Source organism: Apus apus, chromosome 2 (assembly GCF_020740795.1).
Source record: "Apus apus isolate bApuApu2 chromosome 2, bApuApu2.pri.cur, whole genome shotgun sequence".
Taxonomy (NCBI): domain Eukaryota; kingdom Metazoa; phylum Chordata; class Aves; order Apodiformes; family Apodidae; genus Apus; species Apus apus.
In genome coordinates, this window is record NC_067283.1 from 25,669,046 (window position 1) to 25,694,686 (window position 25,641).

Here is a 25,641-nt window from a genome sequence, read left to right on the forward strand (position 1 = left end):
CAACTAGCAAAAACCTTATCATCAGATCATTATTGTAGATTTTAGATCTGGCTTCATGTCCTCAACCTCTTTTTTGTTTTTGATTTTTCAGTTCAAGAATCTGAAGTCCTCAGTTTAAAAATACATGAGGCAAAGTTTATAGTATCTGAATACTGGTTACCTTGATTAAGTTCTGTCTCACTTATTGCGTGGCATAAAGAGCCACAACATACCTGTAACCTGCCAAAGGGCTGTGATGAAAATGAATTCACTTTTCATGCTGCAGTGACAGCATTCTGTGACAGTCTCCAGTGAGAATCTGCATTAAATGTTTGACCACATGGAAAATTCAAATCTGTTGACAGGTCTGTCATTATACATTATAGAGCATAACAAAATAGTTTGAAGTTTTACTCCATTAAATCTATAAAAGGAAATGCACATGATTTAAGCCAAATGGAAAACTTTGCTCCTGCATTAAATGCTTTTTTGTGTTTATTCAATGTGACTGCTTTGAAGAAAACTTGCATTAAATCTTGACTGGAGCCATCCCTGCATTTGAAATATTTTTGAGAAACCATTTAAAAAGAAATCAGGATAATTTTACTTTTTATTTACTTTTTATTATTTCCTTGCTGAAGAGCTTTAACTCAGGCTGACCTTGAGCTATGAACTTCCTTTCCTGTTTCAGGAAACAGAACTGCCTTTGCATGTAATATGCTTCAAAAGCCCTGGCAAACCAAAGAGAAAGTAATTTCTAGAACTTGGGGCAAATATCATCTAAACCAAGGAAAAATCTTCCTTGAGTGTTGAAATCATGTCCCACCTGAAATGGAAACTTTCTATGACTTAAATTACTTAAGAAAATATGATCGCTGAACAAACTAATATGTATTCTCACCATCTTTGGGAAATGATTTTAACTTAGCTGGATTTCCTTACTGAGCTTTTATTTTTTATGTCATAGCCACACTGCAGCCTTAGACCGTATCTAATGGACACTGGCTTTTGATTTAAATTCAAAATTTGAAAAGTATGCTTGTTCTATTGCCTACATGACTTTACCAGAAGAGTTCACTTAGTTTTTTGACAAGACAAGCCCGTGATACTTCTTCAAACTTTTAAAATCTTTTGCAAGTTAACTTTAAACTACACCCAAGAAAACAAGTGCTGTTTTATTTCCACAGATATCTCCTCCATTGATTAGATCCCCATTGGGCTTTCAGTCCTGTCTAAATTCATGTCAGTTTTAACACTTCCAAAAGACTTAAAATTCACTTGACTCTCTTCCTTTTCTTTTTCTTTCCTTCCTTATTTGCTTTCACCATTTCAAACTCTCCTACTCATTCATCGACTATCATTTTGCTCCATTGGTTTTGATTTATCTGACACTGCTCTTCATCAGTGCAGTCGCTGCATGTGTTAACATGGGATACCTGTTATTTTCATTATTTAGTCCCAACCCCTATGTCTCCCTCTTCGAAATCAGTGAGCACACCCAGTGACGCAGGCAGCCAGGATTCGGGAGATCTGGGACCCATAGGAAGGTAAGACACAGAGTCAATAGCTTTGAATATATGTTCTTTTTTCTTTTTCTTCACTTGGCTCTTACTTTCCCATTTTTACCTTTGTTTCTGTATCTGAGAACGTGCTGTATCTAATGTGTACTTTTGCTTCTGCATTTTCCACTGTCTTTTGCCATCCAGTAAGACGGGTCTCAGATATGAGGTAAATAAATGCATGCAGCAAGCAGACCTTATGCTGTGAGCCCCACACCTCATACTGGAAGCAAGAGCTGAATTTATGCTTCTAAAATGGCCCACAGAAAGCTGTTAATTCTGTGTGGATATACACTAAAAACAGAGGGCAGTGTTCAGTGGTACAACCTGTCACTCATGTGAGTTACCTTTGTTCACATAACCAGTCCCCTTTGAAGTCCTCCGAGGCATAACTCCAGCCTGCCATGGGTTCTTGTGTGGCTGCTCATTGCAGTGTATGCCATGGACAGTGGCAGGGAAGAACTTCTAGAAAAACAGGCAATTCTGCCTTGGAATCGGAGTTTTGGGCAGAATGGGAGGGAAGCAGCTCTGTTCTTGATGGAAGAGAGTGATGGAGTGTGTGTCAGGGATGGGCACAAGAGCAACCTTCTTATCTTTGTTAGTATGGCTGAAACAGGAAATGGAAGTGGCAATCCCAAAGTACTTCCTGTTCTGAAGTAGAAAAGAAAGAAGGAGGATGCTAATAGCATATGTTCAAGTTAGAAGAGGTCCCAGCAACTATACTCTGTATTTTGAGAAATGTGAAACAATGCATCCTACTAGGTCTCTTCATATCAAATTAATTCAACATAAAGTTGAGCTTCCCACTCATCCAAATCCCAGGGCCAGGACTGTGCTAATGGCTCAAGAACACAGTGATTTCTCTGCAGTTGACAACTGTCAGGAGTAGACACCATACAGATGACATCTACAGATGTCAACACAAATGTTACAGAGCTTCAGGTCACCACACCAGCCTTCTGCTTAGAAAACCCACGTTTCTGTTAGCTGAAATGATAGTGTCCCACTTCAGCTGGATACGGACACCTGTCCATTAGGATATGGAGGTTGCTCAGCTGCTGCTGCAATCTGCCCAGCCCTTCTCCCACATCTAGCCTTTAGAAGAAATGGAGTTTGTTAGGTAGGAAAGCCATAGCCTGTAAGATATGCCTGTTCAAAACACAGAATATAGTGTAATGCTGCATTCACAGATAAATGCAGTAGACTTCAGCAAATCAAAGTACGTTGAGAATAAAAAAATTGGTTTGAAGCAAAGCATAACCTGCTGTTCAGGATAATGTTATTTCCCTCAGTCCTGCATGAAGCTATGACAGTGTTGGCTGGAGACATCTAAATTCTCGGTTTTCATCTGAACCTAAATAGTGTAACATTTTTTATGTTAAGATAGTGAGATGCACTTGGAAGAATTTATTTACTCTGACCTATGCTAGCACTTCAAATATCTGTCAGCAGCAAGCATGTTACCACATGTCCTAACAGAGTAGAATGCAGTTTGTTCTCCTCTTCAAAGCTCCTGATGCACTGCATTGTGGGCTTTTGTTTTGGATCCATATTCTGGCTTTTTGTGGCCATACTAGGAACACAGTGGGAATTCTAAGACTATGTTTGTTCTAAGACAGTTTGCTTGCCATCCTCTCGGGTGTTGAAGGGGCTGTGTTGTGTGCTAGGGAGGCCACTTGCAGGTGTGTCCTGCTATAAGCTGGGATTAAGCCAATTTTCCTTGTACCGATTTATTTTTTTTTGTTTAGAGAGCTCTCTTTACTAGCTCAAACCAGGACAGGGTGTTTGTCTGGAGCGACGGGTTTCTTATGGTGGAAATTTGATGATGTCTGGTCCAGGCTCTGGGGAATCTGTAACCTGTGGATTGTACTGGGAGGCAATTAGTTTGTCTCTGGGTGCAGGTAGATGTGCTCAGTTTGTGGATGTGTGAACAAGTACACTCAAGCGTGCATGTTCAATAGAGCAGTCAAGACTGGAGAGCAAAATGTTGGTAGATCGGTCGTCACAACAGGTAAAAAGCAGGAAATCACCTCCACTGCTTTCTCTCTGGGAGATGCGAAGACTATATTTTTGGCTCAATTTGACTACTGCATATATTTATGCCTGTTTATCTGCATATGCAAGTTTACTCTGCTTCATTTAAATGTATCCTTCCATTTCACACTATGATAAGGGCACTTTTCCTGAATCCCCTCTCATAACAGCTTCCCCTTTTCCCCATTCTGCTGCAAATTTGGTGTTTCACAGTAGACTGAGCACAGGCATTAGACAAGAGCAGATTAGTTCCAAAGCTGCTAATGCCCCAGTCTTGGGGATCAGGGTCTGCCATTGTTGCTGCAAACACTGTTGCAGAGATAACAAGCTTACCCAGGCTGGCAGAAATCCTGCATGCAGTCTGATTAATCATTGCTGAAGTCTTCTCCAGAGGAAGATATGGATATTAAAAAAAAAAAAAAAAAAAAAAAAAAAGCTGTGAAGTCATAGATTTTGGTTCACTAGAGAAGAGAAGCCCTGTTGAAAGCTTTGAAGAAGGTAAGAGATCTTAATACATTCCTATTAAGGCGACAGTTTCTGGTGCAGAGCTAGATTGAGTTAATAATTCTGGGAATTGTTAGCACTTCTCATAGTTGTCAGACTTAATCAATTGGTTGCAATATCACCAAGTGTATCTGAGGTATGTTTTGATTGGCGGGCACCTGTGGTTTCCTACAGAATGGTGAACGTAGTTTAGCCAGAAATCCAGGTTTCTGACATCTGCTTTTCAGGAAGCGCAATTAGTAAACTGGAGAGTTTGGACAGCGTTAAGTAGTTGTTATCCTGGAACCACAGACCTCAATCAGTTTTACTTTGCAAGATGAAAACTAACTGGTAACGTGGTCACCAAGTGCAACAATTATACGGGGAGCAAAAGGACTCCAGCAGGCTATGTGGAAGAGCAGCAAATTGTTTGACATTGAAGCTGGACAAATGTAAAACCAGAAAATCTTTGTAAAATTTTAATGGAGAGACAAATTGGTCATTGAAGCAATTTACCAAAAGAATCTATTGGACCTTCTGCCCCTGGGCATTGTTCATTCAGGGTAATGTGCCTGCCCAACAGGCAGATGATTGGTCAAATAATAATTAATTCAGACAAGTTGTGTGGCTGTTTTGTTGCATGGGAAGAAGAGCTGCATGGTCACAAAGGTCCCTTCTGGACCATTGTCCATTATCTCCAGCACAATAGCTAAAGCAATGCTGTCTTTTCCTTGATGCCATTAAGCTTATTAGAAGGTGTGGAGGAAACTGTGTAACAGCACTAAATTATGGAACTAGTTCTCTCCTTTGCAGCTCGGGTTTCTGTGGGGTTTTTGCCTGCTTGATCCTTAGTACCAACACTGCTATTTGTCATAGCCTTTTCGCTAGGGATAGGACTAGGTTTCAGAAGTGTTCTAGCTTCCCCCTGAGCCATTACAGGAACTGTAGGAATGAGCAGATGTTAGATGACTGGAACTACTGGAAACTGCTGGCAGTTTTATTTGAATGCTTTCAGTTGGACAGGAGAGTCAACTTCTTTTTCTTTTTCTTTTTTTTTAGGTTATTTTGGGGATCAGTTCTGGGTGGGCAGAGACATGTTATTATTTGATTCTCAAAGATCTTACCGTAACTGTGGGGTTAAGAAATAGGTATGGTATGTGCTGCTCTTAGTTATCAGGCTGCTCTGAACAATTAATTAGAGACCTGTTGTTGCACAGTGGTCAACTTGCCTTTCTCCACTTTGTTTGCAAACCCCACTATGTTTTTCTGATGGCTGTGTTGCTTGTGCTACACAGGTAGGACAGGAAAATTACGTCACACCCTGGACAGACACTTGTCTGTGGATAGATGGGTTCACAGAGCTTTTCTTTTAGGAAATTGTGTCATTGCTCTCTACAACTACCTGAAAGGAGGTTGTAGTGAGGCAGGTGTTGGCCTTTTCTCCCTAGTGACTAGTGACAGGACAATGGGAAATGGGGTCAGGTTGAGCCAGGGAAGGTTCAGACTGGATATAAGGAAAAATTTATTCACTGAAAGAGTGGTGAGGCATTGGAACAGGCTGCCTAGGGAGGTGGTGGAGGCACTTTCCTTGAAATTGTTCAAAAAACGGTTAGACATGGTGTTTTGTGAGATGGTTTAGTGTTCACAGGGGCATAGGGCTGATGGTTGGACTTGATGATCTTCAAGGTCTTTTCCAACCTTAATGATTCCATGATTCTGTGATTCTATGATGTATTGAGACATGACTCAACTGAAGCGTAGATTTCAGCTAACCAAATTTGATAAATGTTGTGAAAAAGGGGCTGAGGTAAAGGCTTTTGCCAAGAGCTCCTCTGCTGTAGCGTGGTGTGAAACACAAACTGGCCTCTTTGGGTCTATTAGTATGAAGCTTCTTTGTGAGAACTGTTTGCATCTCAGCCTTCCTTAGCAGATACTCTGAACTTTGGCTACCTTAATGTGCCAGAGAGGATGCTAGCTATTATAGTACAACTGCTGTGAAACAATGTCTATGGAGAGGCATGCTTTACTACTCAACATACCTTAGACATTAATAAATCTCATCTTCTCAGCACTCACAGCCATAAACTGCATGTTGGTGTCACCTGGGAGAGTACTCAAGGATAGACCTTGTGCAGGGCTCCAGAGCCAGGCAGTGCAATACCAGATCTTGTGGGCTGAGCCAGCTCTCTGGAAGAGCCCCAGTCTCCTGTCACAGGTAGAGCCAGAGCACTGAAGTTTGCATGTTAACATAAGATACCAGGAATGTATCTGTGCTGCAAGGATGTTCCTCCACGGCTGGGCAGCTTTTATGTGCTAGGGAAAGCCTGCATGTGTATGTATTCTTGTATTATCCGCAGGGTGTCTGTATTGCATGCTTGGAGGAGTTGCATTTGTGGACCAAGGCATGATTTATATGTGCAGTCCATTTTTAGCTTGTATCCTTCAGTGTTTCTGTATGTTCCCAGCTTTTTCACCTTACAGTAGTTGGCATGTGGCACTTCCTTGCGTGCATTTTGTACTGGAACATGAGAATCCCATTAGGCTGCCTATAAGGTTTCCCACCTGCCATCTGCTCGGAAAACTGCACCGGGCTCAGCTGTCTTGGATGTGTAAAGGTTAATGGTTGCCGTTCTTTCTGCAGCAGCTTCATCTGTGCTCTTTTGCTTTTAAACTTAGCTATTTTGAATATGTTTAGTTACCTGATAATTTTATGGGCTCCCTTAAACACAAAGATGATAAGAAGCATCGTTCATCTTGTGGAAGCTTCTTTCAGAGGGCGACTGCTTCAAAGCGGTGTTATATGTGCTGTAAAATAATGCAACATGGATTGTTTCATACCGTTTCTCTCACAGTCCATTGTTTTTGGTGGGTTTGCCTGGCTACAGCTATTCATCTGTAATTACTGTTCTTACTTGGATTAGGACACTACCTAATACTTACCTTAAATGGTTCTTGCCTGAATTATGTTGTCATTCCATGATATTGCTGGTTTTGAGATGTGTTTGATGCACTGAAATTGGTTAGCTTCCTTCAGTGTGTGAGGTTTACTTGCAGTAATGCAGGGTTAGTCCTTATTTAGATGAAGTTGTAAATATTTAATGACAGCTCCAGCGAGAATGAGTTTGAACATAGCATTAGATAACAAATAAAAGAAAAAGTAAGGGGAAATCAGATTTCTCAAAAAGGTTTTGTAGCAGTAATGTGCTGTTAGACCACTCTGGAATCCTGATTGCCTCATAATCACTACAGTGTTTTAATTTAAAATAAAATACATGAGCAATCCTAGAAGTAGAACAGCTGTGCTCAATGCTGGAGGACTTTTCTCTGAGAAGCAGAACCACCTCTGGCTTTGGCTGCATAATTTTTTGTCCGCTGTGTCAGTTCATCTTGCAGTTACTGTGAACTCTGTGTTCCCAGTTGTATTCCAGAGAACACAGTAGCAGCTGTCACATTAGGTTGGATGTCCTTAGTGGTAGAGAGTGAAGAGCATGTTTTCTTCTCTAGCATTTTCTTTTGAAGCTTGCTGGCAACATCAGTCTGCATTCATGTAGACTTTCATCAGATGTGATTCTGAGTTGCTTCTATCTACCAATGGCCACTTTGAGCCATTTATATAAAAGCATATATAAAGTAGAAAAAAATACATTAGAATATGTTTCTTTTCACTTTGTTGATGTCCACCCTCAGTTTATATTGGGCTGGTAAAGGGAGAAAGACGTAATTCCAATCCTTTTTCCCTGCAGCATATTATTTAGTCATTTTTGTGTAGTTATTAGGTGTTCTGCTTTATAATGCAATACTCAAACACAAAGGCTTTTGTTAATCCTGCATTGCTTCCTGCCTGACCCTCAAACACAAATATTTCTTGTTTCTCGGATATACAATCAAAAGGAAGGAGGTAGCCCTGGAGCATCTAGGCACCAAGTGGGTCAGAGGAGGTCATTATTTTATTTATCCTTTTACAGTTTTGTATTTAATCTTGCTCGCTGACAGTCATGTCAAAAAAAAAAAAAGGCATCTCTAGTTAAGAAGTGTGTACTTACCACATAATATTTAAAATCAGAAATATTGTTTGCCAGTCTCTTATGAGTGCATCTAAATGTCACTAGTCTTTAGGTTTTGTGCCTTACAGGCTTTTTGCCTGAAAAAGCTCAGCTTTTATTTTTACTTTTATTTTTAAACAGCTTCTTACCTAGTACAGTAATAAAACACATTGACAAGCTGAAGAAAGGGTATCAGAATGCCATTCTCCCTTTTAAATGTCTGCTTTGCTGTTCAATTAGGCAGATATAGAAGGAAAAGGAAGGAGGTAGATCCAGGTCTCTGTTTAATTTATATGGGAAGGTTAGATTATTATAGTAGATTTTCTTTTACAGTCCATGAAGCATATTTCCTGTCTTCTCTTTAGCTGCAGAAAACATCTCTTGTAGACATTTCCAAAACCAGGTTTCTCTAAGATCTGCTAAACCCACTGCTAACATAACTGTATTGCCTAGAGCCTAGCTAATTTATCATTAATGAATGCATTTCACAGGTTCTGTGCCATTATGCTGTTTGGTCACTGCCATCCAGCTTTGCATTGCCAGCATTTTGTTGTGTTACTGCGTTCACAAATGACAGGGACGCTTCTTCAGATGCAACCAGCACAAATGGGCCCGTGTTGTATTGCCTCAGGAGCAACAGCCATAAGTGTTATTAGTAGCAGATTTTAAAAAAATTATGGTGTTTTTTTAATGAAGAGTTTATATGTACAAAATGGCTTTTAAATGGCTGTTTTAATGGCATATGTGTTTCATAAATGGGTTGAGCCAAAGGGAAACATGGAACAATGTAAAGACTCAAAAGGAGCTACAGGAAAGACCAAGGGAAAATAATTACTTCATGGCAAACTTCCCTTGAATGGTTGTTTTATTCAGAAAAAAGAGGGGGTTTAACTTTAGGGGCCATTGTGTAGTGCAGACATGAGCCTTTCACAGTGGACAGTCAAAAATAAGTGTTTGCTTGGTGACTAGCGGCAGATGGGATACCCTGTGGGATGCTGGCATTGCCACTTTGGTTTGGTGGGGTTTGCCTTAGTCTGGGATGTTTGCCATTACATGGTGAGGCAGACATAGACACCCCATATAATTTACCATGACACCATCATCAGGATCTCTTGGCACACGTGTTTTATCTTACAGATCCAAACAGTGTTAGAGGCCAAATTGTGCCTTCAGCCTTCTTGACCTGAATCCTTCTGGCATCTGTGAAGGAGTGTCACTGCTGGTCTCCTCCCCTTGCCTGGGGGGACTCTGGCTCCCTCAGCTGTCTTTGCTCTAGGAACTCTCCTGCTTTTCAAAGGGACGCTGCAGATCTCTCCTACTTCCCACTCCCAGCCCTTTCACAGGACAGTAAGAGGGCTGGGAGGTCCTCCTTCCACAGGGAGTGGGCTGTGCAGCGTGAGCGGCTGCGTTGAGCTGCTTGCACACATCATGGCTTGCTCTGCATACCTTAGTGTATGAGGCTGGAGGAAGGCAGGTTTCTTGCAGTCTTTTCCTTCCTCTGTGCCTGCCCAAGAAGGGCCGCAATCTTTTTCCTTTATATTCATTTTATGTATCCCTAGATATCTGAAGCCTCTCCCTGCCAATTTTTTCCCCCCCTGTAAACATCAGCAGACACCTTAGGGACTATTTGGCAGTCATTTTCAAGTGTCTGTATGTGTGACCTAGAAAGTAGGGAGTGTTTTTCAGTGCACGCCATTTACAAAGTCAGAGTGGTCTGTATTAATTAGAATCATCTGCAATCCTTTTAGCATGTGAGCCTGTGGCATCATTAAGGATTTTCATGCTTTCATTCCTGAAGGATGGATACAGTTCAGTCCTCCAGATCTTTGATTATTTTTCTCATTAGCAAGCATCTCCATGCTGTAAATTAAAGGAGAAAGAAAGATTGCCATTCCCAGGGTGCTTTGTAAAATGCCTTGGAAACCTGAGCCTCAGCTGCATCCAGAAGAAAATATTAATGTATAATGCCCCTGCTTAACCATTTCGGTTATCAGCCCAGCTGTAGTTACTTCTCTGTAGTTATTTCCAGGCATATCATGAATATATTTAGTCAGACAGTCAGATGATTCTGGGGACTAAAACACTAGTCCTCTTAAAACAAAACAACTTAACTTGCTAAGGCCAGCTTGGCTTAAACACTTCTGTAGGGCAGAATTTCATCTTGATTTAATTAAATGGTTTGAGATCACTTCCTATTAAACTGGTATAGTTTGCGCATGTAGATGTTTTGTCCTTTGCTAGCTTATTGAAAAGCCCTTCAGAATACCCCCATTCAGAATTTAATGCTTCATCTGAAAAAAATAAAAAGAGGCTCTGGATAGCTATTTCAGGAACTGATTTTTTAGGAATTTTCTTCAAGTCCGTAGAGTTGGACTTGCTGCCACTGGAAAGATCTTGCTAAATCCCCAGATCATTTTATCTGTTTTATTTTTTTCGAGGAGTTTTGAAACAGTCTAAACATGCCTAATTAGATTTTTCATAAGCAAAACCTTTTAGTTTTCCATGTAAAACTGATTTTAACTCAGAATTTCTTAGTTGCATTATTTACTTTAGTAATTCAAAATCAGAATGCAATTTCTGAGTTGGCCTGTTAAAAGTCAGATAATTGAGTCATGAAAACTTGACATTTTGTCTGCTCATGTTAGAAATTTTGACATTTTGATAACTCTTATACTATGAGCTCTTGTTTCAACTAAGATGTAGCGAAAAACTCATCCTCTTCTGGAACAATTTTGCTCTTTCTACTCATACACATAGATAAGTGTGTTAGCACAAAATTATATATATATTAAATATCAGTATAAAGAAAGAAGAACATCAACTCTCCTTCCAGCTAGTAGTTACTGGATTTAGCACTAAAGGCACAGAGAAAATTTTATTAAATCTTTCACTTTCTTCTTCAGCTGAATAATACCAGACCTAAAAATTGTATGTTCCAACTTGAAGAGCTGTGGGTTGTCCTTCCTAGGTTTAACTAAAAAATATAACCGCCTTTTATGTGACTCTATCCCAAACCCCTTGAAGGTTATGAGAAGACTTCCCTTATATGCATATCCATGGTCTCTGGATCAAAAAGTCCTAATGTAAATTCTGCAGATAACATGTAAAACTCCCACCAAGTTCTTTCTTTGTTTTGCAGACTTACTCTTGGCATAAAAAAAAAAAGTATTAAAATACTGTTTTAAAATAAAAATTTCAGGCTTTGCTACAAAAAGAAAACAACTTGTGCCTTCCCCTTCCTGAACATGTTTTTATTATTCCACTTCCAAAATGAACGTTCATGCTATCCAGCACTTACTGTGAATCTGGGTCAATTCGTAGGCTCAGCAGAAGCTTCTGACTATTTGACCTTCTGTCCTCTCAGATCCAGCCTGCCGCCCAGTGACCCTCCTGGTAAACCAGTGTAAATTTGCAGACTAAGTTTTCTGTAGCTATAGCATATAAATTGTGAGAATGACAAGGTTAATTATGTTGACAGGAGACTATATTCTGTAATGTAGACCTGAAATAAAGGACAATGTAATATACCAAGTAAGTTCTGCTGATGGGGTGAATTTAACTGCTGGTTTGATTAGTGGAATTCTGTGAAATGGGAATCAACAAGGTGCTGGTCCTGTGATATGTCCTTACAATTAAAGGCATGCCGTAATTGTTCATTCTGATTTAAAAGCCGAGTGGATTTTGAAAATTATTAAATGTATCCAGCAGCATAGCCTTGACTTAAAAAGAATTTTGAAATATACATGTGTTTCAAATGTTATTTGTCCAGGATTTTTTATAAAAATTCCTTTAAAAAAAAGCCAAAGTATTTTAACTCCTGCCCTTCTGAGAAGGGCTGTTACGGTTGCCAGGCAGCTGAAAGATAGTGCTCTGCTCTCAGGGAGGTCATAGTTGGTCTTTTTAATGAGGAAGACTGGAAGTCAAAGGTGTCAGTCTGCTTGGAAGTGTAAATGCAAATGCAATATCTGGCTGTGCTCCATCAGTGGTGTCAAACTCCTTGCTCACTGAACATATTATGGCATTTCATTATATGATTCGCAGCCCAGCTTCAAACAGAAAAACCAATGGTGAAGTCAGAGCACACTGCTCTCTACAAGCACAAGTGAGAGTCTTGTTGAGAGACACAAATCCTCCCTAACTGCTGATAGTCATCTTGCTTATAATGTGCCTCAGAAAACGAGTAGCACAAGGAAGGTATTTTTCTTTTGCCAACCCCTTCAGTGTGGAACAGATCTGCAGAACAGAGCACAGATGGCAGCAGAATAGTGGCTTCAATGCAAAGTATCAATTGAGGCAAGTGGTACTTTTCCAACTCTGGCAAATAGCTTTTAATCTTCTTTTTCTTGATGTGTTTTGTTTTGGAGGGACACTTTATGTACAAAAAAAACCCAGAAAATGAAAATTATAGTGGAGAAAATTAAGATTTTAAAAATCTAGGATTAAAGTAATAAAGTGAAACAGCTTATCTATACACATATATCTTTTAAAATATCTGCAGTATTTTCTCACCAACAGTCTCCTAGTTCAGATTTTTTTCATTAATCAGCAGTCAAGTAGGAGCTTTGGAAAAAGTGACACAACAGAGTAGGTAGAACTCTTGAAAATTGTGTAGCTAAATAGTTATGCAGCCTTAAATTAATTCTGGCAATATATAGACCTTGAAAGAGCAGACAAAAAAAATCTATATACACAATATATAACATATAGAACTTGCAGATAATACTGGATAACAATTTGAAGACTATTTGGTATCATATTGAAATAAGTGATTTTAACACATCTCAAGCACTGTATTGTATTTAAAATAGGTCACATATCTTGTAAGTTGTTATTTTTAAGATTGTGTGAGTTGGGTGGAACCTGTTTTTCAGGATATCATTCACGTGCAGGTGCACAGTTCTTAATATAAGCAACTCTGAATCTTTTGGAAACTGTGATCCAGGCCTGCATTTTAAGCACGAAGCTCCTCTTTGCATCAGAATGAAAAACAAGAATCCTGTTATTCTTTTGCAGTCTGGGGTTTTTTTTGTTTACTCTTTTTTTCTAATGCACGTATTTGCTGGTTGCATTTGAAGTTAGAATAAAAGAAAGTGAGCAGCAGACAGAACCTTGAGGCTCTCAGCTGTCCCGTCAGGGCAGGTAGCCCCTTGGCTCTTCACTAAGTGCTAGCAGGGAGATGAAAGGGGGAGCACAGAATCACACAACCAAGAGAGACTGAGGTTGGAAGACATCTCTGGAGATCATCTAGTCACCCCCCCCTGTTTAGAGCAGAGTCACCTAGAGCAGGTTGCTCAATCTGTGTCCAGTTGAGTTTTGAGTCTCCCAAAGGATGGAGACTCCACAAACTCCCTGGTAAACCTGTTCCATTGTTTTACTACACTCACAATAAAGAAGATTTTTCTTATGTTCAAGTGGAATTTCCTTTTCTCAGTTTGTTCATTGCCTGTTGTCCTGTCACTGGGCACTACCAAGGCGAATCTTGCTCCATCTTCTTTACTCACACTCCCAAGTCACCCAGTCAAGTTAATTGGGCTGTTCCCCCCACATGCTTTGTGGACAGCCACCTCTAAAACCTCCTTACAGTTGGAGTCTAAGTTGGGTGCTCAGAACTGCCACATGGAGCAATCTCCTGTCTTTCTGTTTCAATGCAGACAGCCCATGATGTCATGTTCAATTGCTGGAGCACTTCTGTTATGTGCCTGAAGATAGTATAAATACCCACTGTGATGTCAAGACCTCCTACTAAGCCAGGTGGTGAAAATGAGATTAGTATGATTGGTATCATTTTAGAAGCATTACTCTGGTAAGCAAAGGTGCTTTGAGACTTGATACGCTGTGGGTATCCTTCATTTCTGGTCTCTCTGTTTCAGTAACAATCTATGATCTGCTTAATGGGATTGGCCTTTGATCTCTGGAAACCTCAGTGCAGCTTCATCTGAGGAGTCATGGCACACTCCTTCTCTTTATTTTAGGGTTAAGAGGACATAGCTATTTCCCAAACAAAGGGTCATCTCAGGATGCTGCTGTTGCTGCAAGGGAAGATGCTGGGTTTGGGACCTGTCAGGTCTAATGGTGTTTCATTAGGGACATATATGGATATCTCAGTCAGCAGATACCTCAGGACTTAGTACACTGTCAGTATGGGTTTCTCCTAGTCTGGAAAGCATAACACCTCCTGGTGATAGGAGATGCCAGAATACAGTGTTTGCTTTCCTCCAGTTCTACTTGAGAGTGTGATTTGCAATGCTGCAAAGAGATTTCTGCCCTGCAAGAAGCCCTTGGAGAGCAGGCTTTGCTGTTATTTCTGTGAGCAGCCTTTCAAAAGTGTGGATTTTCAGGCCTGGTTGCTCTTGACCTGGGAAGGGAGAAATAGTAAGTCATGCAGAACACATGTTCTGCAGCATCAGCAACAGATGAAAGAGGATATGATTTTAGCTTCAGGGAAGCAGTCAGAACTAGGCTGCCAGCATGTTGCACATTGGTTGAATGAAAAGTGTTGGACTGGGGCACTTACCAGAGCCAAGTTGTACTGCAATCTGACTGTGAGTCCAGATACTAAACGTAATGTTATGATGGTGATTTAATTAGTATATGTATAGGCACTGATGCTTTACGTCTTTCATATGCTATCACTGAGGCCAGAAAGTTGCTTAAATCAGCTGAGAAGTTCTCATGGATTCCAGATGGTTTTGGATGACAGACTCACTGCTTCATTAGTGCATTCTGAGGCTGAGAACTTTTCAAAAGAGTTCAAATATTTTATTTTTGGTGTATTTATTTTAGTCCTTTCCACATTTTTAATCTCCATAATTGACATTACACAATCAGAATAAAATCTTCTGGAAGGAAGGTTCCACAGGGTATTGCAACTGATGGCAGAGTGCCTGGTTTTCCATGATAATAATAATAATATGGAAAAGGGAATACTTCTGTTAAAATTCCTTATCACCTCCCTCCTTAAATTTTACAGTGGTCTCTGTCCTCTTAAAACTGTGCTCTGAATATCTCCCTAATGCTTTGGACATGGATTCAGAATAGAAAAATGTAACAAATTGCTTTACCATCCAATCATTTAATAAATGTATGATATCTAGGTCTTCTCCTTGTGTTGGTTTCTTTCTGCAGGTGATTGCCCTCACTGGGGAAAAAGAAGATCCATAGTATTAAAATTGTCTGGTACTTTTTCAGTACTAAGAGCTGAAGCAGCACCAGCATTAATACTGTCCTAAATTCAAGAGAAAAAAATTGATTCTTGAGATCATAATACAGAGCAAATAGAGGACACTAAAATATGCCTATCTAAAGGAAGACAGTGAAAGCAGATCAAAGAGAGGTAATAACACTGGTACCTTGTCTGCTTAGTTCAAGATCTAAAAGCCCTTATTCCCTTCATGCTGCTTTAAAACAATTTGTTATTTGATAATAGTTACACTTTTTGTCCTACGATCAGCCAAGGGCAGCCATCGAGCACCAAACCTGTAGAAGGAAGATTGATAGCAGGGCTATTGTTTGTCCCTCTGTGGGGGGCTTACATAGTAACCAGCTTTGAAAGAAACTTCTTTGGGTAGTTCTGGGTAAAATAGCGTCTGTGCTGTCAGGGAGGTGGCAGTGGCCTGCTCTGGATTAGTCCTGGCTGTGCTGCTCCTGCTGGGTGAGTTTCCCAGCACCCTTTCCACGCCGTGTGCACTCGCAGGAGAAGGCTCAGCTTGGATGGTTTGCAGAAGGTTTGTGGAAGGACTGGAGTGTGCAAGGGAGCACTACTACAAGGTCTGAAGCTTAGGTCTCTTTTTCCCAATAAAATGTTAAGGTGAAAAATATTTAATATCTCTTCAACTTAGACCTGTGCCAAAATCCCCTGGTTGCCTTTAGGGGAACTCTCACCACCTGTAAGAGTTCAGAGTGGCAGCACTGGTGCCTGAATGCAGTTCTCCTGGGCCAAGCACTTGTTTTTGGGCTCTGGAACTTTACTGCCTCTGCCCCTGTCTTTGGGTGACTGGAAGCCCAAAAGCTGATTGCAGTTTTCTTTTATGAAGAAGGAAGAAGAAAAAGAAGAAACCTCTGGAGGAAGAACTCATGCACTGGATTTGACAAAGCTTGACACTGCTTTTTCACCGACATCCAGTGGCATATCACAGTGCTCCCCGCTGAGAGCTGTCCCCAGGAGAACAATCATTGTGATCCTTGTCCAAACGATCAAGCAATAACATATGCTATGTCTGCTCATCACAAACAGACTAGCTTTAATTTCCCAGTCTGGATGAGGACACAGGCTATTCAACATCGTCTTTCGGTTGCTAATCCTCAAAGAACCTATTTATTTCTTTTTCAGTGCTATTGCCATGGAAACTGCAGGTCCAGATTACATCTTTACTGTGCACTCACGTTCATTTTGATCTACAGACATTCTTCAGGTGCCAGGAAGAGGCAAAGGACACATCAGTTTGTTCCTTGAAATACCTAGTCATACCCTGTGCTCTCCAGCCTCCACTATGTGAGTGTGGCCACTTGCATCCTGTGTCTTCTAGGGCAAGAGACTTGAAACCTGAAGATCTTGCTACCTGCAGCCCTGTTTTCTGTGGTAACGTTGCTCAGCCAAGCTTGAGAGGAGAACACAGCAAATTGCTTCCTTATGTATTTTTCAAGTGATATCTATTGCAAGTGGTAGCACAGTGATGTAGAGAGAACAATTACCATTTGGAGCACAAATCCAGGAAACATATTGCAGATGCACTTAAAACTGCTGAAAACAGGTGTAATCAGGAGGCAAGGAGAATTGCTATTAAAAGTACATTATCAATGTCAAGAATGGTGAAGTCTTCAGGTCAGAATCCAGATAATTAAGCACTTAAGGGAAGAACATGTCACCACTATGTGTATGGTCTGCACGTAACAAACAATGGCCAGAGCCATAGGTGTTGCTGTTCTCATATTTTGGGCATTCAAGAGCTGTCTTGAGTGTGTCAGATATCAAAATTTGTTTCATTTAGGCATTCAGCCTTTATAATTTTGTCTCTGATCCTTTTCTAATACAATTCCATTTTGGAGAAGTCTTTCTGTATTCCTGTCTGCCATGCCAATACACATCACTATGGATCATAATAAGTAGTCCTTATATTACATGGGGAAGCACCTTAGCATTGCGATTCTTCATTCTTTTTGTGTGTAGAGTGTGTTGAGATTGATTCTCTTTCACTCTGACATGACAGAGTGCAGCACATGCTCTTCTCTGTCTCTCCAGAGAGTGAGTTAACATTAGTAATACACTGGGTGAGTTTACTAAGTACAGGAGGTAGTATAATTATATGACTTTAAGAGATCTATTTCCAACCTAATTCAGTAACTTGTGAGTTCATGAGAGTGATTCATTGGCAGAGGCTGCTGTTGCTGCAGAAATACTGTAAATTGGGCATGGCTGGTTATATGGCTTAACCTGGTAACATTATTTTCTCTGTATCCTCAAAATGTGTATTCAGAAGAAATGAGGGGAGTTTTTAGTTTTGAAGACTATCATTATCCAGCATGTCTGCATGACTTGCTCGCTTTACTGAAGGAGTGCTTTGCTTTAGCCTTTGCTAGTGAGAGAAATACATAATAGAGTGTTCATACTACAGGAAAGGTGCTAGGGAGACAAACTTGTATTCCTGTTTCTATCATGGAGTGGGCCAGTTTTCTTGCACAGAAGATACGACTTACCAAGGGAGGAAAATTGAAGTAAATTCAAAAGCCAGAGAACGAGTATTGGCCTCAGTATATTGATTTCTTTATTTCTAAATTGAGGGATTATAAGTCTTTCACAGGACTTAAGAAAGGCTCTGTGAGTGTTTGTAAAGTATTTTAGAGACAGTAGCATGGCAAATTGCACTGCAATGCAAGGAATAATGTATTTTAGACCACACCTCTGGAGCATTAATACATTTGGTGACAGTCCCATGTGACAGCAGTCCATTAAGAGACTATCATAGGTCTCATTCTCCCAGATGTGTCATTCCCATGTTCCTCAGGAATTTTAGCTGGAGGAAAAGAAGAAGAATTTGTTTATTTGTCCCAGATGCCCCCAGAATCTGTCAGAGCTGGGGTCAGTGTGCCATTTGTTGGCATCCACTCTGTGATGGTGCCTGGAGCACTGGTTGGGGGATGGCTTTCTGTCAGACTCAGGAGTGTGTGAAGGGCTCTGCTCTTCACTGGAGTTCATGACAAGTGCTCAGTCCACCTTATAATAAAAAAAAAATTACAATATGTTGTGCCTACAGATTTGACAGATTATTATGAATGCTTCAACCATAGTTAAAGACTTAGAAATATTTCAGAAAAATAAATAAATAAAAAATGTTGCATTATGCAATATCTGAAAGGAAACCCAGCTTCTTTCCTTTGTTTACCAATAATGTTTAATTTTAATAAGTTGCCTGCCCTGTCACAGTGTGGCAATACAAACCTTGTTTGACATACAGACCTTGTTTGATATACTATGGTTGTCTTTTGCACTTGGAGGTTGAGCGTGACATGGAGCACAGAATCATAGAGTTGTAGAATTTCTTGGGTTGGAAAGGACCTCTAAAGGTCATTTAGTCCAATCCCCCTACAATAAGCAGGGACATCTCTAACTCTCTAACTAGAATAGATTGCTCAGAGCCCTGTCAACCCTGACCTTGTATGTCTCCAGGGATGGGCCTCCACACCTATTCCAGTGATCCACCACCCTCATATTAAAGAACTTTTTTCTAATGTCCAAACTAAATCTACGCTTCTCTAGCTTAAAACCATCACCCTTGTCCTATTGTTACATGCCCTTGCGAACAGGTCTTCCCCAGCCTTCTTATAGGCTCCTTTCAGGTATTGGAAGGTCACTATAAGGTCCCCCCAGAGCCTTCTCTTCTTCAAACTGAACAAACCCAACTTCCTCAGCCTGTCTTCATAAGAGAGGTGCTCCAGCCCTCAGATCATTTTCATGTCCCTCCTCTGGACAGACTCCAACAGGTCCACATCCTTCTTGTGTTGGAGGCTCCAGGGCTGGATGCAGTACTCCAGGTGAGGTCTCTTCAGGACAGAGTAGAGGGGCAGCATCAGCTCTCTAGATCTGCTGGCCACACTTCTCTTGATACAGCCCAGGATGCCATTTGCCTTCTGGGCTGCAACTGCATATTGGTGGCTCATGTCCAGCTTTTTATCCAATAAATGTAACTACTGTAATGCATGTAACTTATGAGATGGGGTTTTGTTCATCCTTTCAGTTAATTCTGTGTGTTCTTTTTTTTCCCCTCCCCTTTGTGCTGCACGGCTGATTACCACCCTAGGACCTTGCAATGGGACACAGACCCCTCAGTGCTGCAGCTCCAGTCTGACTCTGAACTTGGGTATATGTCAGCTCTTTTTTGTTATTTGTTTATCATTTCTTTGCAAGAATTATGTTGAAAATGCTTCCCAGCTGATCGGGGTTTGTGTAATTTAAATTTGCTTTGTTGACTGAAAAAGACCATAATTTACGTTTCCTTTTTTTAGTTTGATCAATAAGAAGCTTCAGCAAAAAACCACAACTACTTAAAGAAGCTTGTCAAAAGATAAGCTGCTGTTTCTGTTGCCTGAAACACAATACAAATAACTATTTCATTACAGATGAAATGTTATTATTATGGCATGTACAGTTACATTGGTCTTGTTTGTACCTGTTGATTTGGACTTTTCTTTCTGAATCATTTGCAAGGTTACTTTCCCCCCTCCTTCCTGTCTGCCATAGTTATCCTGTTTCCACATGCAGTAACAATTACCCTTTTTTCCTTAGAAGCTGTATATGTGCTTAGAATTGTGCACTTAAATATGATCGCAGTCCAAGAGTAATTGCCGTCTTAGTTGAGTCCAGGCCAATCAAGCATTTTTTAAATTGTACTAGAGATAAAATTAATATTTTTTGGTTTGGGATAGAACTTCTGTGCCTCAAACATCTGAAAAAATTAGTTAAATAATTCAGAAATGCCCGCCTGCAAAGATATTTAGGGTTAACTGTTCCTCTGAAAAGGATAGGAAGCAGTCCTTCAAGTTCTTCAGAACTCAAGTCACAGGCAAAACTGTATCTCTGTGCTGAAGAAATTGCTCTACCTATGAACTTTTGGGCTTGTCTATCAGAGTCTACTGGCAAGCTTTTACTAGTTCATATGAAATTCATTCACCATTCTAAAAGCAAAAAACACAATTTCACTTTAACTACTGATTGACAGGACTCCCAGCTGCAGTTAGGGCTGTTCACCTGGAAAGATGATCAGGAGTTGAAAGCATCCAGAGAGCTTTCTCTACAGGGTTTCTCCACATCCAGAACTATTAGGAATGTTTGTAATTCCCATTTGAGTGTGGTTGAAAACACTTCCAGCTTCTACACCTTCACCTGGACCATAGCAGAAAGGTAGAGTTTCCTGTGCTGGTTTGACATACAGAAACCTTTTGGAAATCTCAGCTGCTCTTTTACAAAAATTTGGATTAAAAATGAGCACTCCCAGGAGAAAGGTTCCTCAAATGGCTGTGCTGAGCAAGGAGGTTTATTTGACTTATGTAAAGATAATCCTGTGTATAGCCACAAGGCTTCAATATTTTATGAGCAGTCAGTGCAAAGACAGAAAATAAACCAAATAGTAACGCTGTAAACTGTCTTCAAAACCAAGACAGACTTAGAGAGAGAACCAGACTTTTCTCTGGTGTAATGAAGCTAGGTAAAAAGAAATGCCAATGCAAAAGAAATCCTGCAGTCAGCATGCAAATAATGTGTGCAGATAAATCTTTCTTCTGGCTCCTACAGTGGAATAAATTTTAATGTCCTACTGATATCCAATAGGCAGTTTTGAAAGGAATCCTTCAAAACGTACGTAGTCTCTATGATGAATATTCAGCAAACTGTAAATTATAATAGTTCTGAGCACCTCAGATGAAAAATGGGAATAGAAAAACAATAGGTAGTTAAGTGGTGCCCTAAAACAAACTAGGGACTGGAACATACAGCCCATATTTGGTAGAGTCTAGATGCTGAAAGTGTGCTCTAGTTACCCCTGAGTGCTTGGGACCAAGGGGTAGATTGACTTTTAGTGACACAAGAACCATTACAGGTTGCTTAACAGGGACAAAAAAGAACTAAGACCACATTCCTTCAGATGAAGAAAGACCACCCTATCTTCACCAGTACTTACCAGGATATAGATTACACTAGACAGTTGTACAGGCATCAGCAATTTGTGACTTTGAAATGTTTTAGGTGAAAAATTCCACTCATTCTCTCAGCACAGTGCTCTGGGATGTAGCTCACTTCTTGGTTAGCAATCTACAAAGATGCTAACCCAGCCAGCAGTTAAATCCAGCTCTTCAATAGGATCAGTGTTCCCCATGCTCAGGCAGTTGAGGAGATATGGAGTGACCTCACGTGAAACTGTTGTTGAAGTTAGGTGACGTTCTAATTAGGCCCAGATTTGACACATCATTAGTTAGATATTAACCAAGATGACAGTTAAGAAGCTCTTTCAATGCAGAAGGCTTAAGAATCTCAGTAAATGGAACCAGTACCCCAGTGCAGCAGCAGAATACTGCTTACGTAGGAAAGTCTAACTGACCAAGTAGGGCAACAGAAATCTCATATCTGGTGCTGAAGGAGAGAAAAACACATCAGATTTTGCTGGGATGGGATATTTATTAAAGTTTGGATACACACAAAGCTTCAGTTAAAGCAGCTATGAAAACGTAACACTACTCAAACTTTCATTAGCTGCAGTGTGTCATATTCTGTAGAAGTTTTTCTGAGTCCACTTAGGATTTTCAGACAATCGTAGCTGTTGTTCATACTGACAAAGTCACAGATGGTTGTAAGGAGGGAGGCCTGTTATTTTTCCCTGTTGAAAAGAAGACAGACTCAGAGCTGGAAAAACTGTTTCTGCTTTAGTGGTTTGTTACGTGACGTGGCTGATTCATACTGATTACCTGCTGAATGTAATTGCATTCAGCTTAATAATTCAGCCAGTAAGATAGATTAGAAAAATACATAGCTGAGGTAGCATTAACCAGCTGAAGAGTTCAGTAGGTGTCATACAATGATGACAATTTCCTTTTGAGACTCCCATTTCCTTTCAGATCAATCTTAATTGAATACCTAAACCAAAAACCTTTGACCTCTGTCCTTCTGACAATCTGAAAAACAGAGAGGGTATGGATAATGTGTACGAATTTTCTGCTCTTCCAAATTCCTCTCTCTGACTACATGGCAGTTCAGAACCATCATGTCCATGAATTTATTTCACATAATCAGCTAAGCATGCTTGCACTTGTAATCTAGGCAGCTGGACTGATTTAGCTGATTTGTTTATTTATGGGCATATTCCTTTCTCTGCTGAAAGTTGGCGTGTTTTCCAGTAAAACACTTACAAGTAACTGTTTGTTTATTCTTCCCTCCCTACAGAGAGTGAAATACTACTCAGGAAACAAATTTATTTCCCCAGACACACACACTGTTGAGTGAACTGTGTGTGACTAAAAGTGTTCATGTTCAGCTGTCTCTCTTCATTTTCCCTTACCCACTTAGAGTTAGTTGGCTTTACTGATTTATTTCATGTGGTTTATTTAAAGTAGTGGAAGTAGTAGAAAAAGAAGGCTATAACTGTCCTGTTCAGCTGTGTCTCAGAGCTCCACTCCAACCCTTGACTCTCCTTTAAGGAAATGACTCACCTTGCCAATTAAAAGCTCTATTATTGCTCTCAGGTGAACATCTGACAGCCCTAATCCAGCCTGGTTTACACCCACTGTGCCTTTTCCACTATTGTGTGTGTCAGGCTGAGGATTCACTCTTTTGAGCAGGCAGAACAGTGTAGTAAGGATGGTATGAAAGGGCGTTTCGTTGCATGTTATCAGGGGCACAAGCAGGTCATCTCTCTTTCATTTACACTCTCTCAGCTGCATGATCTAGAGGTTCAGTAACTGTATTATGGCAAACAGTTCCCAGGTCAATTTTCTTTACTGCAATTAGGTACTTCTCATGCATAGTGTATTGTGTTTCATCTTAGCAAGCACTGAAGGTTATTTTAAAATCCTTTGTATAAAAGAAAACACTTGTTCCCTCTGCTGGTTTACAGTTAACCTGACTAACCTTTGGATGTCATGTATTCCATCATAGACGCAGACTGCACAAACTAGGGGTGTCAAAGATTACCCAGGTTGATTTCTTACCTCGGGAGGTGGTATCATACTCCAAGGAGACACAGACACCTCTTGCCACGCATCAATCTGAAGGTAAGATTTTAACTTTTTTTTTCAAAACAAACATTTTCATAGAAAGTAAGTACTCAAGTAAGAGTTTAAGAGTCTAACAAAAGTAATACTAAATCATAATATAGCTATTTATCACATATTTTCTGCAAGCCAGGTATTGTTTATGTGATTAATGGCTGTTCTGGTGAGAATAATTATAATGACTTTAAATTCAGGTGAAACCAAACTATTTCTGCCTTACAATGGCTTGTGATTAGATTATAATGAGAACCTATTTTCAAATAAATCATTTTTTAATATAATTGAAACAGTGCTTTATTCAATTTATTTTTCTTTCTCAAAGATGTTATGCATTTGTGAGGAGGCATTGATAGGAAGTTGCCCTTAGATATTTGTTCCATGTAGTTGTGTCCCCCTCCGGTAGGTGACTCTTAGGTGAAGTTACAGTTTAGTTCCATGTGCTAAAGAAGGAGCGATGTAAACAGTCTTGCTTTCACTCTGCTGACAGATATATTATCTGTATTAGTGGAGCAGTTTAATAGCTGTTTGGCTTTCCTGCTGATAAATAAATAAATACGTGGAGTAGTTAGTAAGAGACAACTGCTCTTAGACACGCCCTGGGGCCGTACTGCAAAACACTGATTGCAAGTCATTGAAACCATTTCAACTGAATGTAAAACTGTACATTAGCCTGATGTAATTTATGCACTGTTAGAAAGCAGTTAGAAGAAGAATTGAAGACCATCTAGGCTGTAATTTTTGCTTTTAACAGCAAAGGATCGAGAAAAGTTCAACAGTTGGGTACTCCTGTGCAGCAGATAGCATAGAACTTCATCAGAGCCCATAGGGAAGAGGAAGATTTAAGTAGGTTGCTAAAGGTGTGTGAGTAAATCTGTCTAAATAGAAGTTACTGTTAGGGAAGATACAGTGATAAACATAGTCAGTTTTTTTTTCTGTAAGTGGGTTACCAGGTCTGCCTTTAAGAAACCAGAAATGAAAACTGCTGACTAGATACTCAGAGTCTACTTTCCCAGACCATAGTCATCTATTGTCTGAAATAGTACCTTCAAGCATAGACAACCCTGTTGCTTGGATGCTGCTTCTTGAGCAGCATGTCCTGACAGCTTTGCTTTCTTAGAGGGAGAGGCTGCCTCAGAGGCCTCCTTAGTTCAATTCAGCTCATCTCTGATCATGTCTGTGAGGGCTGCTGAAGCCTCAAGAAGGTGAAGTTTGCTCCTGAGACCTTGCTTTCCTGGCTTGAAGTCAGTATGTGCTCAACCCTGGGGCATGATCATGGAGCCATTGTTAGATAAGATGGAGAAGATGCCCTTACTCCCTGACACAGGGCCTCTGTGGGAGTTGAAGACATGGCTTTGGTGTGCCTGCAACTGCAGCACTGATTAGCTGACATGCCTTTCTGAACAGGCCAACCTCTCTTGAGGAAGCAACTTCTTCCAATAATTTATTCTTGCTTTTTTCCAAGGAACTCTTTAACTATTATGGAAGCCTTTACTTGGGTAGACAAGAAGACATCCTCCTACCCTTCAAGGGAATAAAACCAAACAAACCAGGAGTGTGCTTCAGTGAAGCCTGGCAGTCAGGAGAGCAAGCACAGAGGGCAGTATGGCTTGTCTTGGGTCTCCCAACACAAGGAAGCTCTTGTTAGTGACTTGTATGGAAGAAGATAAGTGCAAGCATGAAAAGTGATGGACTTTAAACTGCCAAGGCCAAACTTGTGTTGGGAAAGGTGAAATGCTGATAAGTAGTTTTGGTGACTGGATTTATCCTTTATAAGGAAAAGGAAAAAATATCAACAAAAGTGAAGTTTTAATATTTAAACACAGAGAAAATATTGCCCAATCGCTTCCCTCAGATGCATGGGGGAGAGAAAGTTTAATTTATATTTTGTTTCAAGTCTGCTGCTAGGGATTTCTGTGCACATAACTTGAATGTGAATATGGCCCTGCATCTGTAAAGGAGAGTGAGGAAAGTTTGCTTCTTCCATTGAAATGATATTTAATTGGAAACTCTCTAGGGGGTTAATAGCTGCTGTGATTTTGGTTTCCCAGGTCTGGTGGAAATCACTTCTCAGGTTTGCAGTCTCCCAAGCCTCTTTGTGAATGCTGAGCCCTTCATACTGTCACTCTAAACATGAAGAGCAAGCAGAGAGGAATTCCTTGGGAGAGCAGTTTTGAGGAGAAGTCTCTACGCTGTTCCTGTGCATTCATGTGTTCAAATATAGACATTTTCTTTGCAAGAGCAATTATTCAGCCTTTACTATCGTTATGTGCTCTGTTGTTTAGTATCGGAAA

At 40.2% G+C, this 25,641-nt stretch overlaps 1 protein-coding gene across 7 annotated transcripts in view; it reads left to right on the forward strand.

The window, feature by feature from the left end:
- DYNC1I1 (dynein cytoplasmic 1 intermediate chain 1) overlaps window positions 1-25,641 on the forward strand; it is a 189,215-nt gene that overhangs the window by 18,751 nt on the left and 144,823 nt on the right. For 2 of the 7 annotated variants that reach the window (XM_051610895.1, XM_051610896.1), the window contains exons 4-6: window positions 1,385-1,526; window positions 19,393-19,452; window positions 23,235-23,350. In XM_051610895.1, the coding sequence (XP_051466855.1) occupies window positions 1,385-1,526; window positions 19,393-19,452; window positions 23,235-23,350 (318 nt within the window). The remainder of the gene's footprint in view (window positions 1-1,384; window positions 1,527-19,392; window positions 19,453-23,234; window positions 23,351-25,641) is intronic. The other 5 variants (XM_051610897.1, XM_051610899.1, XM_051610898.1 and 2 more) reach the window with 5 other exon arrangements.